The 19,646-nt window shown below is 43.3% G+C and overlaps 1 protein-coding gene across 1 annotated transcript in view; it reads left to right on the forward strand.

Moving 5' to 3' along the window:
- sema3g (semaphorin 3G) overlaps positions 1 to 7,392 on the forward strand; it is a 60,008-nt gene extending 52,616 nt beyond the window's left edge. Inside the window, exons 15-16 of the mRNA XM_036947322.2 lie at positions 2,674 to 2,807; positions 5,554 to 7,392. Coding sequence (XP_036803217.2) covers positions 2,674 to 2,807; positions 5,554 to 6,048 — 629 coding nt within the window. The 3' untranslated portion in view covers positions 6,049 to 7,392. The remainder of the gene's footprint in view (positions 1 to 2,673; positions 2,808 to 5,553) is intronic.
- The last annotated feature ends 12,254 nt before the right edge of the window (positions 7,393 to 19,646 follow it).

Below are 19,646 nucleotides of genomic sequence, written 5' to 3' on the forward strand. Positions count from 1 at the left end.
TGTAATCTGATTACAATATTTGTGCTGGTAACATAACTGTTTACAGTTAGTGTTTTTGTAACCAGATTAAACCCCAACCCTGACTACAGGGCTTTGGTCAAAAGTATAGTTCACTACAGTATATAGGTTATAGGGTACCATTTGGCCTGCAACCTGGGTCTGTAGAGAAATAAATATAAATAGCATCTCTGATTTTCTCTCAGGGGAGAGCGAACAAGACATACACTGTAAACAATGTATAGGTTGGATGACCAAAGGCCAGTTGATATCATGTGTAGTTTATATTGTATAGCCCAGTGTCAGTTCTACAGTCGTGGCCAAAAGTTTTGAGAATTACATAAATATTCATTTTCACAAGGTCTGCTGCCTCAGTTTGTATAATGGCAATTTGCATATACTCCAGAATGTTATGAAGAGTGATCAGATGAATTGCAATTAATTGCAAGGTCCCTCTTTGCCATGCAAATTAACTGAATCCCCCCAAAATATCTCCACTGCCTTTCAGCCCTGCAACAAAAGGACCAGCTGACATCATGTCAATGATTCTCTTGTTAACACAGGTGTGAGTGTTGACGAGGACAGGGCTGGAGATCACTCTGTCATGCTGATTGTGTGGAAGCTTCAAAAGGAGGGTGGTGCTTGGAATCATTGTTCATCCTCTGTCAACCATGGTTACCTGCAAGGAAACACGTGCCGTCATCATTACTTTGCACAAAAAGGGCTTCACAGGCAAGGATATTGCTGCCAGTAAGATTTCACCTAAATCAACCATTTATCGGAACATCAAGAACTTCAAGAAGAGCGGTTCAATTGTTGTGAAGAAGGCTTCAGGGCGCCCAAGAAAGTCCCACAAGGGCCAGGACCGTCTTCTAAAGTTGATTCAGCTGCGGGATCGGGGCACCACCAGTACAGAGCTTGCTCAGGAATGGCAGCAGACAGGTGTGAGTGCATCTGCACGCACAGTGAGGCGAAGACTTTTGGAGGATGGCCTGGTGTCAGCAAAGAAGCCACTTCTCTCCAGGAAAAACATCAGGGACAGACAGATATTCTGCAAAGGGTACAGGGATTGGACTGCTGAGGACTGGGGTAAAGTCATTTTCTCTGATGATACCCCTTTCCGATTGTTTGGGGCATGCGGAAAAAAGCTTGTCCGGAGAAGACAAGGTGACCGCTACCATCAGTCCTGTGTCATGCCAACAGTAAAGCATCCTGAGACCATTCATGTGTGGGGTTGCTTCTCAGCCAAGGGAGTAGGCTCACTCACAATTTTGTCTAAGAACACAGCCATGAATTAAGAATGGTATCAACAGATCCTGTGAGAGCAACTTCTCCCAACCATCCAGGAACAGTTTGGTGACAAACAATGCCTTTTCCAGCTTGATGGAGCACCTTGCCATAAGGCAAAAGTGATAACTAAATGGCTCGGGAAACAAAACATCGATATTTTGGGTCCATGGCCAGGAAACTCCCCAGACCTTAATCCCATTGAGAACTTGTGGTCAATCCTCAAGAGGCGGTTGGACAAACAAAAACCCACAAATTCTGACAAACTCCAAGCATCGATTATTCAAGAATGGGCTGCCATCAGTCAGGATGTTGCCCAGAAGTTAATTGACAGCATGCCAGGGCGGATTGCAGAGGTCTTGAAAAAGAAGGGTCAACACTGCAAATATTGACTCTTTGCATCGACTTCATGTAATTGTCAATAAAAGCCTTTGACACTTATGAAATGCTTGTAATTATACTTCAGTATTCCATAGTAACATCTGACAAAAATATCTAAAGACACTGAAGCAGCAGACTTTGTGAAAATGTATATTTGTGTCATTCTCAAAACTATTGGCCACGACTGTAGAGGGAAGTGGAAATCATGTGTAGTTTATATTGTAAATCCCTGTGTCAGGTCTAGAGCGAAGTTGTTCTGATAGAACACAAGCTGTGTTTGACTGAGGTGTCAGATCCCTGTGTAAAATGTGCATCCCTCTGTTGGGAGCCAGAGTGATAGCAACATGAAACACATGCTTTATCTTAAAACAACAAACTTGTGTATATACTGTACACAGACAGATACTGTAACACAGATTATCACAAATATACACAACTTGTGCTGTATTTGGGTTCCTTGTCTGTATCTTATAGGTATGAAACATATGCTATGGTGCAGTTGAAATACACAGCATTACCGGTGTGTAAGAAATGACATCATACACAAGCTGTGGGCTGAATGAGAAGGTCTTTAAGAACCTTTTCATTTACCAAGTAATGGAAACTAGGTTGTATTTATGGAGAAGCTTCACTGAACCGTGACACGGCTGTGCTGAGAATAAGACAGATCCCTGTCGGTTTGTCATGGTGTGAGAGGGGAACAGAAGGGCGGAGAGAGGGGGAACAAAAGAAGGAAGGGTGTAGCAGTCAGAGGGGCGGAGAATGTGTGTTTGCTCACCCGAAGGTGTGTGTGAGGGGTGATGAAAGTTCTCTGCCAGGCCTAGGAGTTCCTTAGGGTTCGATTGCATTACACTGACATTGAATAAAGGCACTAAAAAGGGAGATTTTGTGTCTACCATAGCTGAAGATGACATGACCAAAGTCACAGGGCCTACTGAGAACACACCATACTCTGAAGATCACATTTCTAATTGTACATATTCTAATGTTGTGTCTGCTGTGCTACAGTGGAGGAGCTGGACGTAACAGAAGACAGGGTTGTGTACGGGACAGAGAACAACAGCACCTTCCTGGAGTGTGTCCCCCGCTCCCCCCAGGCCACTGTGACATGGCTGCTCCAACGAGACGGCCGCAAGGAAGAGGTGAGATAGATTGATCAATGGAGGGAGGGAGAGAGTGTGAGAGACAGATGGAGGAATCACGAGAGTGTTGGAAAGAGATGGGGAGAAAGAGAGGGAAAGTCTGATGGAGGAATCACGAGAGTGTTCGAAAGAGATGGGGAGAAAGAGAGGGAAAGTCTGACGGAGGAATCATGAGAGTGTTGGAAAGAGATGGGGAGAAAGAGAGGGAAAGTCTGATGGAGGAATCACGAGAGTGTTGGAAAGAGATGGGGAGAAAGAGAGGGAAAGTCTGATGGAGGAATCACGAGAGTGTTGGAAAGAGATGGGGAGAAAGAGAGGGAAAGTCTGATGGAGGAATCACAAGAGTGTTGGAAAGAGATGGGGAGAAAGAGAGGGAAAGTCTGATGGAGGATAGAGCAAGAGATGGAGCAATAAGAGGTGTGAGACAAAAAGTAGAGAACAAGTTTAAAAAAAACTGAAAGACCTCAGGGGGAGATTTAAAGAGATGTTTGGGAGAGCGAGAGAGCGAGAGAGCGAGAGAGAGGGAGAGAGAGGGAGAGAGAGGGAGAGAGAGAGACAAGTCCGCTCCAGCTTAGTGCCCTGTTACATGTACAGTAAAGCTCCTGTTTCCTCAATGCCAGGGTCTCTTTATGGTTCCTCTAGGCTTAATGGAGTGTTTCAGTCAAGCATGTACGTATTAAGACATTAGAGCAGCTTTCTATTTCCCACCAAATAAACCTGGCTCTCAGCTGTCAATTGGAGAAACCAGGCTGCCCTGTTTGCTTTGGCACAAATACACACCGTGGCAGAGAGAAAGGACAAAAAAACTACTGCTGAATTTCATGGCAAAACTCTTCTTAGCCTTCCAAGCTGAGAAAACAGCACAAAAACTCAACGTTCACCCCTTCCCCCTCTCTGTGCCATACCTTATCCACTTTGCATCCCCTCATCCCTCCATCTCACCACCACTTTGCATCCCCTCATCCCTCCATCTCACCACCACTTTACATCCCCTCATCCCTCCATCTCACCACCACTTTGCATCCCCTCATCCCTCCATCTCACCACCACTTTGCATCCCCTCATCCCTCCATCTCACCACCACTTTACATCCCCTCATCCCTCCATCTCACCACCACTTTACATCCCCTCATCCCTCCATCTCACCACCACTTTGCATCCCCTCATCCCTCCATCTCACCACCACTTTGCATCCCCTCATCCCTCCATCTCACCACCACTTTGTATCCCCTCATCCCTCCATCTCACCACCACTTTGCATCCCCTCATCCCTCCATCTCACCACCACTTTACATCCCCTCATCCCTCCATCTCACCACCACTTTGCATCCCCTCATCCCTCCATCTCACCACCACTTTACATCCCCTCATCCCTCCATCTCACCACCACTTTACATCCCCTCATCCCTCCATCTCACCACCACTTTGCATCCCCTCATCCCTCCATCTCACCACCACTTTACATCCCCTCATCCCTCCATCTCACCACCACTTTGCATCCCCTCATCCCTCCATCTCACCACCACTTTGCATCCCCTCATCCCTACATCTCACCACCACTTTACATCCCCTCATCCCTCCATCTCACCACCACTTTACATCCCCTCATCCCTCCATCTCACCACCACTTTGCATCCCCTCATCCCTCCATCTCACCACCACTTTACATCCCCTCATCCCTCCATCTCACCACCACTTTACATCCCCTCATCCCCTCATCCCTCCATCTCACCACCACTTTGCATCCCCTCATCCCTCCATCTCACCACCACTTTGCATCCCCTCATCCCTCCATCTCACCACCACTTTGCATCCCCTCATCCCTCCATCTCACCACCACTTTACATCCCCTCATCCCTCCATCTCACCACCACTTTGCATCCCCTCATCCCTCCATCTCACCACCACTTTACATCCCCTCATCCCTCCATCTCACCACCACTTTGCATCCCCTCATCCCTCCATCTCACCACCACTTTACATCCCCTCATCCCTCCATCTCACCACCACTTTACATCCCCTCATCCCCTCATCCCTCCATCTCACCACCACTTTGCATCCCCTCATCCCTCCATCTCACCACCACTTTGCATCCCCTCATCCCTCCATCTCACCACCACTTTGCATCCCCTCATCCCTCCATCTCACCACCACTTTACATCCCCTCATCCCTCCATCTCACCACCACTTTGCATCCCCTCATCCCTCCATCTCACCACCACTTTACATCCCCTCATCCCTCCATCTCACCACCACTTTACATCCCCTCATCCCTCCATCTCACCACCACTTTACATCCCCTCATCCCTCCATCTCACCACCACTTTACATCCCCTCATCCCTCCATCTCACCACCACTTTGCATCCCCTCATCCCTCCATCTCACCACCACTTTACATCCCCTCATCCCTCCATCTCACCACCACTTTACATCCCCTCATCCCTTCATCTCACCACCACTTTACATCCCCTCATCCCTCCATCTCACCACCACTTTACATCCCCTCATCCCTCCATCTCACCACCACTTTACATCCCCTCATCCCTCCATCTCACCACCACTTTACATCCCCTCATCCCTCCATCTCACCACCACTTTGCCCTCTTTATTTCTTCTGTTATTTTTACCTCTATATGTTCCCCTCTTGCCTTCCTATCTCCCCATCTCAATCTCTTCTGTTCTCCCTCCATATCTCTCTTGTTATTTCCCTTCTCTTCCTCCATTACCCTCCCTTTCTCCCCGCAGGTGAAGCTGGATGACCGAGTGATGCATATGGAGCAAGGCCTGCTCTTCCGCCGTGTGTTCCGTCAGGATGAGGGTGTGTATGTGTGTCTCTCCCGTGAGCACGGCTTCACACAGACCCTCACCCACCTCTCCCTGGAGGTCCTGCAGGGGAACACACTGAGTGAGCTGCTGGCCCGTGACGACACCCCCCTCGACGGTCCCCTGGGGGTAAAGGGGTACCGGTCCTGGCCACCCTGCCATGCCTACAGGAGCACCAACCCCCTCAGCCACCTGCGCCCCTGGTTCAAGGACATCATGCAGCTGATCGGCCCGTCCAACCTGCCGCACGTGGAGGAGTACTGTGAGAGGTTGTGGTGCAACGACAAGCTGCGGCGTAAACACAAGAGCATGCTGGACAAGTACCGGCAGGCACAGGATAGTGCGCGCAAGACCCGCAATAAGGGCTCCGGGGAACGCAACCGGACGCCGCGGGACGTCAGTAACCGACAGCCGTAGAGGGGAGGGAGAAACAGATGAAGGGAGGAGAAAGAGAAGGACTACATGACATGATGAATGAGAGAACGAAGAGGTGGTAGTGATATGTATTGTAGGAAGATGTGCTGCCAACAGGGATGAGGGTTGAGACTGATTTGGAGGCAGAAGGGAGGAGGAGAAAGAGAGCGACAGGTACTCATGGCACTCATCAACTCTCATTTGCTTCATGAAAAACCCTCAACTGTTTCCACAAAGGGACCCTTCCACGCACCCTCGCAACATCAGTGTCTCTGTATGATTATGGATTGACTGTAACATGCTGCAAATAGTGTGTGTTGGACTGCTACAACTGATCTCCTTCAACCCAACATTGCACTCATTTCTCTTAGGTCATTGAGCCCATTCCATGTTACCCATTCTGTGACTGCTTCTGTGTTCTTCGCTCTGTACCCCTTAAAACTGCATTTCCGGAGCCTTTGCCTTACCCTGCACCTCAACACACCCTACACTGCTATGGCTCACTTCATATACAGTCAAAAAGTTATTTAAAGAACCCCAAAGCACCGTTATTTTTTAGCAGTGTAATCCCATCACCCTGCAAATAATTCACAACAGCAAATTCTATCCACACACACTCACTCAACCAGCCATAACAACACACCAGACAATTGCTTTAACTGGAAGTTGCCATGAGACGATTGTTGACGGTTCAACAGAGAAAAGGCCTGTTTGTTGCTTTGTATTATCAGCTAGACTCCAGGTCCCACCATTCCTTTGTGTGTCGTAGGTGTTGTTCTCACTCCTGACAAAGGAAGGAAAATAAAAAGGGTCATTGGCGCTGGCTGAATGTTCTGCTGCTGCTTTGTAAACACTGGTTCTTAATTTAAATACAGGATTTCTGTCTCCGTTGTTGAAATACAATGTTTCACTAACATACTTCACGGGAAGCTCTCCTTCCACGGGCGCTGGTTGTAGCGGAGGGTGGGAGAGTGAGAGCAATTATTAGCCTCCTGTCCTCCTGTCCTCTCCTTTCTCTCCAAATATTGTTTCTGATCGTATGTTAGACCGACCAGATGGGACGGAGAGAGTGTCGCAGGACTTGTATAGACAAGAATGGGGAGTTGATGACTATTGATGATTGGATTACTGTAGGTATGCCCTGGTTTGAGTGGTTCACTATACAGTACCAGATCTTATTCTGATTGGTTATAAAGATGGCATTAACACAGTATTTTTCACCAAAAGGGAAAATACACTGCTCCACACAACACAATAGCTTATGGCACACAACTATGCAAAAACAGGATTGTTGAGTAACTAAAAAAAACAATAACAGTGAATATGAATAAAACAATGAAAATGCCATTTGTTTTAGATTTTTCTGGAGCTCCATCTCGCAGTTACTATCAGCAATAGTTTAAAGAACAGAACAGTCGTTTTGACATGCTTTGTTTTGAAAATGTCAATCATAGACTACAACATAAAGTGAGCCTTCCACTGTCGATGACGTGTGGTTTGTAACTCATTGGCGGGTCTCTTTCACAGGGAAGAGCCTAATTTAAATGTTGTATTTATGTCTTATTTAATGAGCTCTCCTGCATGCGGTGTAAGTGTACTTAACATACAATACCAGTCAAAAGTTTGGACACACCTACTCAGGGTTTTTCTTTATTTTTTACTATTTTCTACATTGTAGATTAATAGTGAAGACATCAAAACTATGGAATCATGTAGTAACCAAAAAAAGTGTTAAACAAATCCAAATATATATTTGAGATTCTTTAAAGTAGCCACCCTTTGCCTTGATGACAGCCTTACACACTCTTGGCATTCTCTCAACCAGCTTCACCTGGAATGCTTTTCAAACAGTCTTGAAGGAGTTCCCACATACTGTATGCTGAGCACTTGTTGGCTGCTTTTACTTCACTTCACTCACAACCAGCTGTGGTAGCAATGCTGGTTAAGTGTGCCTTGAATTCTAAATAAATCACAGACAGTGTCACCAGCAAAGCACTCCCACACCATCACACATCCTCCTCCATGCTTCACGGTGGGAACCACACATTCGGAGATCATCCGTTCACCTACTCTTTCCTGTGGCGGTCCTCATGAGAGCCAGTTTCATCATAACGCTTGATGGTTTTTGCGACTGCACTTGAAGAAACTTTCAATGTTCTAGAAATTTTACTGATTGACTGACCTTCATTTCTTAAAATAATGATGGACTGTCGTTTCTCTTTGCTTATTTCAGCTGTTCTTACCATAATATGGACTTGGTTTTTTACCAAATAGGGCTATCTTCTGTATACCAACCCCTACCACCTTACCAACTGATTGGATCAAATGCATTTAAGAAGGAAAGAAATTCTACAAATAAGTGTTTAACAAGGCACACCTGTTAATTGAAGTGCATTCCAGGTGAATACCTCATGAAGCTGGTTGAGAGAATTCCAAGAGTGTGCAAAGCTGTCATCTAGGTGGTTACTTTGAAGAATCTCAAATATAAAATATATTTTGATTTGTTTAACACTTTTTTGGTTACAACATGATTCCATGTGTGTTATTTCATAGTGTTGATGTCTTCACTATTATTCTACAATGTAGAAAATAGTATAAATAAAAACCCTTCAATGAGTAGGTGTGTCCAAACTTTTGACTGGTACTGTATAAATGCATTTCTTCCCCCAAACATAAACCTCTGACTGCATTTTCTTGCTGACTCCCATACACTTGTCTGTCTTTCTGTAGGAGAGCTTCTGTGATGTTTTGCGTGGTGACGTTTAGGGACCAAGTTGTGGTGGGTTTGTGGTGTTGTAAATTTGTGGGCCTATAGGGGTGGGGAATGGTTTAACGAGCCAATGAACAAGCAGATTGGCACATGTGGTTTTCTGTTGCCAATTAGAAAAACAAGACTTTCGTCTTGGAGGTGTGTGTCACGGTTTTCTGTATGGGAAAGAGAGTCAGACCAAAATGCGGCGTGGCTATTGCGATCCATGTTTAATGAAACTGAAGTAACACGAATCTAATACAAAAACTACAAAACAATAAACGTAACGAAAACCGAAACAGCCTAATAGTGGTGCACATACACACGATATGAAAAGGACATAAGAACAATCACCCACCAAAACCCAAACAGCCTAATACTGGTGCACATACACACGACAGAAAAAGGACATCAAGACACTAAGGACAATCACCCACAAAACCCAACACCAAACAGGCTACCTAAATATGGTTCCCAATCAGAGACAATGACGAACACCTGCCTCTGATTGAGAACCATATCAGGCCAAACATAGAACTAGACAAACTAGACATGTAACATAGAATGCCCACCCAGCTCACACCCTGACCAACCAAAACATAGAAACATACAAAGCAAACTATGGTCAGGGTGTGACAGTGTGTTTCCTGGCCAATTCCACGTTTGGTTAATGATGCTTGTCCCCCTTGAGACACTGTAGAGACGGAAGCATATTTCACTTCCTCAAAATTCCCTGAATGAGTCTAAGATAATATAGGAAATCTGTGATTAAATTAAGTTTTTACTGAGAATGTTTCAGTTGGCAATTGTAAATCTAACTAAGGTATTTGGTGCATTATTCTCAAGTAAAAAAAATTGCATTTTGTCTTACGTAAACAAAGTCGGGCTGCTGAGCAGGTCTGCCTCATTGTCTATGCTATTGGATAGAGAGCAATCACCGCATCTGTTCACCCCAGGTTAGTGGGCAAATGTAAATTTTCAAATCAAAATCCAACCTTAATTTACTCATTGTGACACACGGATGTTCCAAACTCCATTTTAGACGAGACTGACTTTAAGACCAAACTTATCCTGTTTACACCTTGAAGTCAATTTTGACACTAGAATAACTGTTTCTGACTAATATTCATATCACATAGGCCGTTTTCAAAGGGATTTGTTGCTTTTTAAGGCTGTGAGAGTTGTAGGCAAGTGTGTGGGATGTTGTTGTAGGGAGTGGGTGTATGGGGGTTGTGGTCCAGTGGTAGACGTTAGTTCTGTCAGGTCAGAGAGGAAGGAGAGTCCTGATCAGAGCCAGGAATAATGCAATCACACAGACAGACCAGACTGCTTTTATCAATCTACAAGATGCTTGCTTGCGTGCGTGCCTTTGCAGCAAGGTAGTTGTGTCCAGGGATCAGCGGCTGCTCTGTGTATGAGTGTGTCTGTTTGTCATCTGGCAGTGCAGTGTTCAATGTTTTGTCTGTTGTTGGCATGTTTGGAGCAGGCTAATGAAGTATGCCAAATCAATTGTAATACTATCCCTGAGTAACATCTCAGGGGCTTTGTCTACACAGGCAGCCCAAATGTGATATTTATTTCACTAATTGGTCTGTTGACCAATCACATCAGCTCTTTTCACATCAGATTTTGTTCAGAGCTGATCTGATTGGTCAAAAGACCAGTTAGTGAAAAAAAGTTCAGAATTGGGCAGCCTGAGTAAACACAGCCAATGAGTCTGAAAAAGATTGAATTGATTTTAGGATAAAATGGTTTCTTGAGTGTAAACATTAGATATGCCCTATTTGAGTGTAAATGTGCAGTAGGTTATGGTGCATTTCATTTTTGAACTCATAGTTGGCGAACCACAGCCCCCAGCCTTGTTATTGTTATCAATGAAGGTACTCTTGCGTGTAATTGTAGCGTAATTGCCAGGGTAACATCTGTATAAAAGCTTAGAATTGTTTTTAGTTTTTTGTCGGGGAAGCAAAAGACATGGTCTCATAAACCCAACCCAATCACCTAAAAACCTTGACAACCTGAGCACAGACACAGCCACAGAGCCTGTCCTGAAACTGCAAAACACCTCAGCCCATTCTGTCCTCATTCTTCACTGTGTGAAACAAAACGGCAGAGTGGTACAATGTGACATTGTCGGAGGGACATAGGCTGCGTTTACAGAGGCCGTTCAATTCTGATGTTTTTTTAGTGGGACTTTGACCAATCAGATCACCTATGAAAAAGATTTGTGAAAAGATCTGATGTGACTGGTCAGAAGACCAATTAGTGGAAAAAATATCAGAATTGGTCTGCCTGTGTAAACGCAGCTTTAGTGGGTCAGACTTATGGGCAGCAGCATTAACCGTAGAGGCACCGTTGGACCCAATCCCCCATAAACCCTCTTTATCCACACAGCAGGGGTGATGGGAACTCCAGCTGCTGCAGCCATTTCACTTAAGGCCCTTAACTCGTTAAGATCAGCATTGCACACCGGTTACAGTCACGTTAGGTGCTCGTTAGGAGCCACCAAGGCTTAGCTTAAACAGGTGGGTCTCCTTCAATAATTTTACCTTTTTTGAGGAAGCCCGGGTGCCAGGCAAGCTAGTGTGGGAGGGATATCCAGGACTGTTAAGCCTTGTTCATATCGACAGTTTGAAGTGACTCAAACCCAATTTTTTTGCATATCTGATTTGAATCTGTTCTTTTTTTTTCGGTCTGAACAGCCAATAAGCACGTTGAATCTGATGTTTCAGCCCACATTTCAAACCACTTTTGTAGGTGGTTTGAAGTCAGATACAAATCTGATTCCTGGCCATAAGACTTGTATTGTTTTATTTAACCTTTATTTAACTAGGCAAGTCAGTTAAGAACAAATTCTTATTTATAATGACGGCCTACCAAAAGGCAAAAGGCCTCCTGCAGGGATGGGGGCCTGGGATTCAAAATAAAAAATAAATATTGCTTAGAATCAAGGGGAACAGTGACATCATTGAGGACCTTTAAGGTTGCAGAGACACATCCATAACCTGAGCGGAAACCAGATTGCATACCCGAGAGAATACTATAGACATCAAGAAAGCCAGTCAGTTGATTATTGACAAGTTTTTTCCAACACTTTTGATAAACAGGGCAAAATATAAATAGGCCCATAACAGTTAGGATCAGCCTGATCTCCTCCTTTAAATAAAGGACAAACTGTGGCTGCCTTCCAAGCAATGGGGACCTCCCCAGAAAGGAGAGACAGGTTAAAAAGCTCAGAGATAGGCTTGGTGATGATAGGGGCAGCAACCTTAAAAAAGAAAGGGTCTAAACCATCTGACCCAGATGTTTTTTGGGGGTCAAGTTTAAGAACCTCATTGAGAACCTCAGACTCAGAGACTGTCTGCAGGAAGAAACTTTGTAGCGGGGCAGGGGGGGAAAAAGAGGGAGGAGCATCGGGGTAGTTGCGTTAGAAGGGGTGGGAGATGAGGAAATGTTGGACAGGCAAGGAGGCATGGCTGAGTCAAATAGGAATCCTGACTTAATGAAGTGGTGATTAAAGAGCTCAGCCATGTTCTTCTTGTGAGTAACAACCACATCATCAACATTAAGGGACATGGGCAGCTGTGAGGAGGAGGGTTTATTCTGCAGGTTTTTAACCGTTTTCCAGAACTTCTTGGGGTTCGACCCACAGAGAGAGAGAACTGAGAACTCCTAATAAATAAACAAATTAGGCACATTTGTGGAGTCTTGATACAACATTTTTTACAGAAATGAAATGGTTCATTAGATCAGTCTAAAACATTGCACATACACTTCTGCTGTCTAGTGGCCAAAATCTAAATTGCACCTGGGCTGGAATAATACATTATGGCCTTTCTCTTGCTTTTCAAAGATACACATTTTTTAAGTTTTTTCTTTCTTTGTATTATCTTTTACCAGATGTAATGTGTTATGTTACATTTCCACAAACGTCAAAGTGTTTCCTTTCAAATGGTGCCTCAGGGCCTGAGCTACAGGCAGTTTGTAACGGGTGTCGTCGTCTGAAGGACCAAAGCGCAGCGTGGTAAGTGTTCATGACTTTTATTGAACTGAACACTGGAACAAAATAACAAAGAGAATAAACGAAACCGAAACAGTCCTGTCAGGTGCAGAAAACACTAAACAGAAAATAACAACCCACAAAACATAGGTGGGAAAAAGCTACCTAAGTATGGTTCAGAATCAGAGACAACGATAGTCAGCTGTCCCTGATTGAGAACCATACACAGCCAAAACAAAGAAATACAAAACATAGAAAAAGGAACATAGAATGCCCACCCAAATCACACCCTCTCTAAGGTCAGGGCGTGACACAGTTAGATTAGGGTAAGTCATTTTAGGCGAAAATTGAAAAAAAGGGCCAGATCCTTAAGAGTTTTTAAAGTAACTAACTTTGGCCTTCTGGATAGCCTGAGTGCACTTCTTTCTTGTTTGCCTGAACGATAGCCAGTCAGCCCTAATATGCGTGTGCCTGAACAGTCAAATCTGATTTATTTGCCTTCAAGTGTTTTTAGACTGATATTTGACATGTCTTGTTGCTTACTAGCTACCCTGTTGACAGTTTGACAAGAACATGTGGTAGTTAACTAGCATGTTGATTGTTTACAAACACATTAGTGAATGAGCTAGAAAGCTACACAGCTACAGTACCTAGTTGATTGCTGTGGCTAATCAAAAATAACTTTGACATTTGGATCATCTTATTTGTTGAGGCTTTACACTATGATTTTGAACGTTCAAAGCAACTGTGAAACATCAATGGAAGGTGTTGTTGTCACCTTCAATTGCTACAAAATTATATGTATAAATACTGTACATGTTCTGAGTGATAGGAAGCACGAGCACCACCAACCAGCCTTCACCACTGCTCACCCATCCTTTGTTACTATGACAACTAGCATAGCCATGTCAGTGTCACAGTATAGACTTTTCGCCCGTTCCTTCGCCCCGACCTGGGCGCGAACCAAGGACGCTATGCACACATCAACAGTCACCCTCGAAGCATCGTTACCCATCGCTCCACAAAAGCCGCGGCCCTTGCAGAGCAAGGGGAACTACTACTTCAAGGACTCAGAGCAAGTGACGTCACCGATTGAAACGCCACTAGCGCTAACTAGCTAGCCATTTCACATCGGCTACATCAGCAAATTACTGCTGTCTGAACACACACACACACAAATCCGATTTGGTCGCTTGTTGAAAAACAAGACCGATTTGAGCATTAAGGCCTGCGACGTGAACAAGGCTTTAGACAGATTTGAGCATTAAGGCCTGCGACGTGAACAAGGCTTTAGACAGATTTGAGCATTAAGGCCTGCAACGTGAACAAGGCTTTAGACAGATTTGAGCATTAAGGCCTGCAACGTGAACAAGGCTTTAGACAGATTTGAGCATTAAGGCCTGCAACGTGAACAAGGCTTTAGACAGATTTGAGCATTAAGGCCTGCAACGTGAACAAGGCTTTAGACAGATTTGGGCATTAAGGCCTGCAACGTGAACAAGGCTTTAGACAGATTTGGGCATTAAGGCCTGCAACGTGAACAAGGCTTTAGAGCGTTTTTTGACAACTAAGGGGTTTCCTAATATGGATGCTGTAATGACGTTGCATTGTGATATGCTGGGCCATACAACTCCATGTCAACCTTACCTATTCCATTGTGTTAAGTAAATATAAAATGTACACACTAAAACAGGCCCAGCGACGATTATGTGCCAAATCTGTCGATGTGCCCTTGAGCAAGGCACTTAACCCTAACTGCTCCTGTAAGTCGCTCTGGTTAAGAGCCTCTGATAATTTACTAAAATGTAAATGAAAAAAATGCTTACAGGCAGAGAAAGTACCCCTATAGATAGTGTTGGGAAGCTACTCTGAAAATATAGTTTACCAAGCTACCAATTACTTCACACTGGAAGAAGTTAAGCTACCCTATAGCTGTATATAGTTTACATAACTAAATGTACTTTGAAAAAGTAGTTCACTACATCCAAACTACTTTCTGGTAAATTATCATATCTAAATCTGAAATGTCAGACTACAAATTGCGAGAACAGATCACTCTGGTGTCAGATGTCAACAGAATGTGTCATTTTGCCTATTTAACACTGTTTCAAGTGACAATTGGGCAGGTTTGATAATGAAAAATGAAATGAATTCTTGGCTGCTTCACCATTATTCTATTTTGACAAGAAAGCAGCGTGCAGGTCCAGTAGTAAGCCACACCTCCACATGGCAAACATGAAATTAACTACGGAAAACATTACCAATATTTGCTTTTAGTTCAACTACCGCCAAGCTACTGCAAAATGTAGTTATATTACTACATAGTTGAACTACATGTAGTTCACTACAGTACTCCTCGACAGTGCCAATATAATGTACATGCCTTAGTTAATGGTTTCACCAGCTAGTACGCACAAACTTACATAACCACTATCCCTGTTTAACATCCCATAAACACACTTTATATAACGTTTAGACAATATAAAACACTGTAATAATGCCACAGGCCCAATCCAACATCACTCTGGGGACATAATTGCTGGTGTTGATTCATACACAAAACACACCCTGTTAGTTGACTGTCTATAGAGATACTGCTGCTCCATGAATGTGCCATGTACAGACTTATGTCCACATTGTGGTTTATCAGGTGTAGAAATCCCAGCATGTATCTGCAGCAACACGTCATCCGGGGTTGTGTTTGCTATAGAGCACAGATGAAATTGGCAATGGTTAAACCACTGCTAGTCATGGCTTCAACCTGGATGTAATAGAGGTTGAGTCCGTCTACAGGGTAATCACTGCACCAGAGAAAAAACAACATCCACAGAGCCCAATCCAAACAGCTCATAGCCTTTGACAACCGTCTGGTCTATGAAGTCTTTGAAACGTCCACCAGAATCAGACATGAGAGGATCTGAGGACTGTTCCCAGATCAGATTTCTGTCTCTAGACCCAACCTGCAGTCAAACTGCCAACCTGGTGTTCTGGGAGGCAGAAGGTTGGGACAAAGTTCTGGGTCTGACAGACAGTTTGTGTGTAACTGGCACTCTTCAGCTGCCAGTAGAGCCAGGGGCAGACCTCACCTCTCCTCTGGTGGGACTCAGACACACAGACAGAGGTGGAAGAAGACTGATACAAGGTTATTATAGTTGTGTTTTTACATTTGCTTTTATTTATATACATTTAAAATATATATATATATATATATATATATAATTATGTTTAGTTTGTTAGTATTCAGACTTGACTTACTAGTAAGTTTTAATTTTCTAGAAACATTTATTTTAGTTTTTTTATTTTAAGATTCAGTTGTAGTATTATGGACTAGGCTTGGTGGGTATAGCGTATACCGGGGTATTTGGAAATAGCCACGGGATTTTTTTTATTAAAAAAAATGTTTTTCAACATATTTCTATATTTGTAGCTACTTTTAAGTAAATGCCTGCAGTCAACTTGTGGAATATGTTGGAGATAAAGCAGATTGCGTTCTTCATTTCCCCTGTCACATTATTTTGCAAAGTCATTGCTTTTTTTGCTTCAATCAAGTGATCAGGGACATGCAACTATAGTTGTCCTTCACAGAAAATGAATTAGTGCAACACATTCAGCAGAAAATAGCTTCATTGTCATCAGATGACAACAGAATTGTGACACTATTTGGCTGGCAGCCATACAAGTAAATGAGCTTACAATGTAAAAGCAAGGTATAAAAAAAACTGTGCCTGACCATGATATTGCTAATGTTTACCATAGAAAGAATATCATTAGCCAAATTTCCAAATGTTTTGCTTAAAGTTAATGTTGCATTTTTACCAAAGATTAGGGCGACTCCTAAGTTTAACTTGCTAGTTATCTAAGCAAGTGGCTGAATTAATATTATTCCTGCCGTGCTTGAGAAGTCAAAGCCCTTTGGATGAATTCTGTACAGCTGCCACTGCAGTTTGATTTCCTTGCGTTTTTTATTGTCAGATCTGGGGCTGTCTGCTCCTCCCCTATCTTCTCCAAGCAGAGCAGGCAGTTTCCCTAGCAACTCCCAGACTCCACATAGACACAGTGTGCACACAGTATTGTTCTTCCTTCAGACAAGCATGCATCAAAACTTTCATTTGCAATGTTTCTCATTCACATTTGCATGTAAGTGACCAGAAATGACATTCGGTAACTCCTACCTATATATATATATATATGTATAACTTTATAAGCTGAATTGCCTCCCTTTGCAATTTGTTTATTTTTGTTTGCGCTCGTTAGCATATTTAGCTAGTAGCCTCCAAGGAAATTCGCTATTACTTGTGCTAATTTTGTTAGAATTCTGGCAATAGACGCCCAATGGTCCTTTTTGCATTTTTTGGTGCCCCTTGTGTACTAAGCCGGTAATACCATAATTCCCGGTGTGAGAGAAGGACAATATGAGGATATGACAATCGGGATACCACCCAACCCTATTAGGGACAGAAAGTAGCCTAGGCATGGGAGGCTAGTCTTGTGTACTTACCAGACTCAATGAATAACTGAATCAATGCTTCTTCTCTTTTTTTATACTCATTGAAATGAGGTTGCCAGGTTTCTGCTCTGTTGTCCTGGGGAAGAGGTTGCCATTTGCATTGTCAACGCAGCAGCTAGCTCTTGTGGCTGTCTGACTTTGTCAAATTGTTTGACTGCTTCTTTGTGGATGTTGTTCAGGTGAACTTTCAAGTTGGAAGGGTTTGTCCCTTTGATCTCCATCTAACACAACAATACATGAACTTTTCTCTCATATTAATGTACTCAAAATAATCTGATATGGGGCTTTGTTGTTATCAACCGACCACTGGTGGTTTAGGGTTTACTGCCGCCAGTGTTCATATCGCAGACTATTTGAATAAAGTTCACCTTTCCCCAATTTAGGTCCTGCCCTGTTCACGCTCCCTCGCCCATGCTTGCATTGCCTGACAGTCACCCCGCCCATTTCACAACCATTTAAATGAATGGGCTTCCATTGTTTCATCGTCCCTACGTGCTCTATGGATCTCAGCCATTATGAACAAGCTAGGCCTATTCGAAACATCACCATTTCCTGGCAACATTTACCTGCCAGATTCAGAAGATGGAAAACCCCATTCGACTTTTGTTTAAGTAAAACATACATTAACTTGGAACATAGCCATTTAAAGGTATATTGTAGATAGTGCTCTATTTCTAAAAGGTTGAGGAAAGGATATCCACTATCCCCATTTATTTAGCTATAAGCATTGAAGCCTTGGTTGAGCGCATAAGAAAAAAGGATAGACTAATGGATCTGTGGTAAAATGTCTATCTAACATGCACCTCAGCTACTCAATGTCACATCAACATCCCAGTACACTCGAATGTGACCAGTATCAGTACTTCTGGAACACATATACAGCAGAAGAATGAGGTAGTTGTAGGGATTGGAATAAAAATATTCAAAAACATGCAACAACAAAAGAATGTGGCAAAGAAATTCATTTTATGTCCTGAATACAAAGCGTTATGTTTGGAGAAAATCCAGCACAACACGTCACTGAGTGCCACTCTGTGTTTTCAAGCATGGTGGTGGCTGCATCACGTTATGGTTATGCTTGTCATCGGGAAGGACTAGGGAGTTCTTTAGAATAAAAAGATAAACGGAATGGAGCTAAGCACAGGCAAAATCCTAGAGGAAAACCTGGTTCAGTCTACTTTCCAACACACTCTGGGAGACAAATTCACCTTTCATCAGGACAATAACCTAAAACACAATGCCAAATATACACCTCAGCCACACCTTCATTTATTTGATCTCCACTCTAAATGAATAGTTGGTGACTAGCATGTTATTCCCATGCTTAAGTTCAAGGTCAGAATACGCATAGAGAGAAAGGGCATAAAAAGGACATATAAAGGACCATTCTATTTACGTTCACTTAACTTGGGTCGGAATCGGCCCCTTTAGCGTCTTACCCAGAACGAGTCACAGCTGTAATCGCTGCCAAAGGTTATTCTAACATGTGTTGACTCAGGGGTGTGAACACTTATCTAAGTATTTCATTTTCAAACATAAATTTGCAAACATTTAAAAAACTATGTCATTATGGGGTGTAGTGTGTAGATGGGTGAGAAAAAGCGTATATTTAATACATTTTGAATTCATGTTGTAACAAGAAAACCTTTGAACGGTAGTGTAAGTATTCAGAGCCTTTAATCAGTACTTTGTTCAAGCACCTTTGGTAGCGATTACCGCCTCAAGTCTTCTTGGGTATAACGCTTCAAGCTTGGCACACCTGTATTTGGGGACTTTCTCCCATGATTCTCTGCAGATCCTCTCAAGCTCTGTCAGGTTGGATTGGGAGCGTTGCTACACTGCTATATTCAGGTCTCTCAAGCGATGCTCCATTCCGGGCTTTTGCAAAAACCTCTAAAAACCTGTTTTTGCTTTGTCATTATGGGGTACTGTGTGTAGATTGATGAGGGAAAAAACGATTTAATCAATTTTAGAATAAGGCTGTAACGTAACAAAATGTGGAAAAAGTCAAGGTGTCTGAATACTTTCCAAATGCACTGTACACGTAGATAGGGATAAAGTGACTAGTCAACAGGATAGAACATGAACAGTAACAGCAGTATATGTCAAAAGAGTCCGTGCAAAAAGGGTCAATGCAGATAATCCGGGTATCTATTGGTTAACTATTTAAGTAGCTATTTATCAGTCTTATGGCTTGAGGGTAGAAGCTGTTCAGGGTCCTGTTGCCTCCAGACTTGGTGCATCGGTATCGTTTGCTGTGCGGTAGCAGAGAGAACAGTCTATCATTGGGTGGCTGGAGTCTTTGACAATTTGCAGGGCCTTCCTCTGACACAACGTGCAATAGA

This window comes from Oncorhynchus mykiss, chromosome 16 (assembly GCF_057628025.1).
Source record: "Oncorhynchus mykiss isolate SJ-2025 chromosome 16, ASM5762802v1, whole genome shotgun sequence".
Taxonomy (NCBI): domain Eukaryota; kingdom Metazoa; phylum Chordata; class Actinopteri; order Salmoniformes; family Salmonidae; genus Oncorhynchus; species Oncorhynchus mykiss.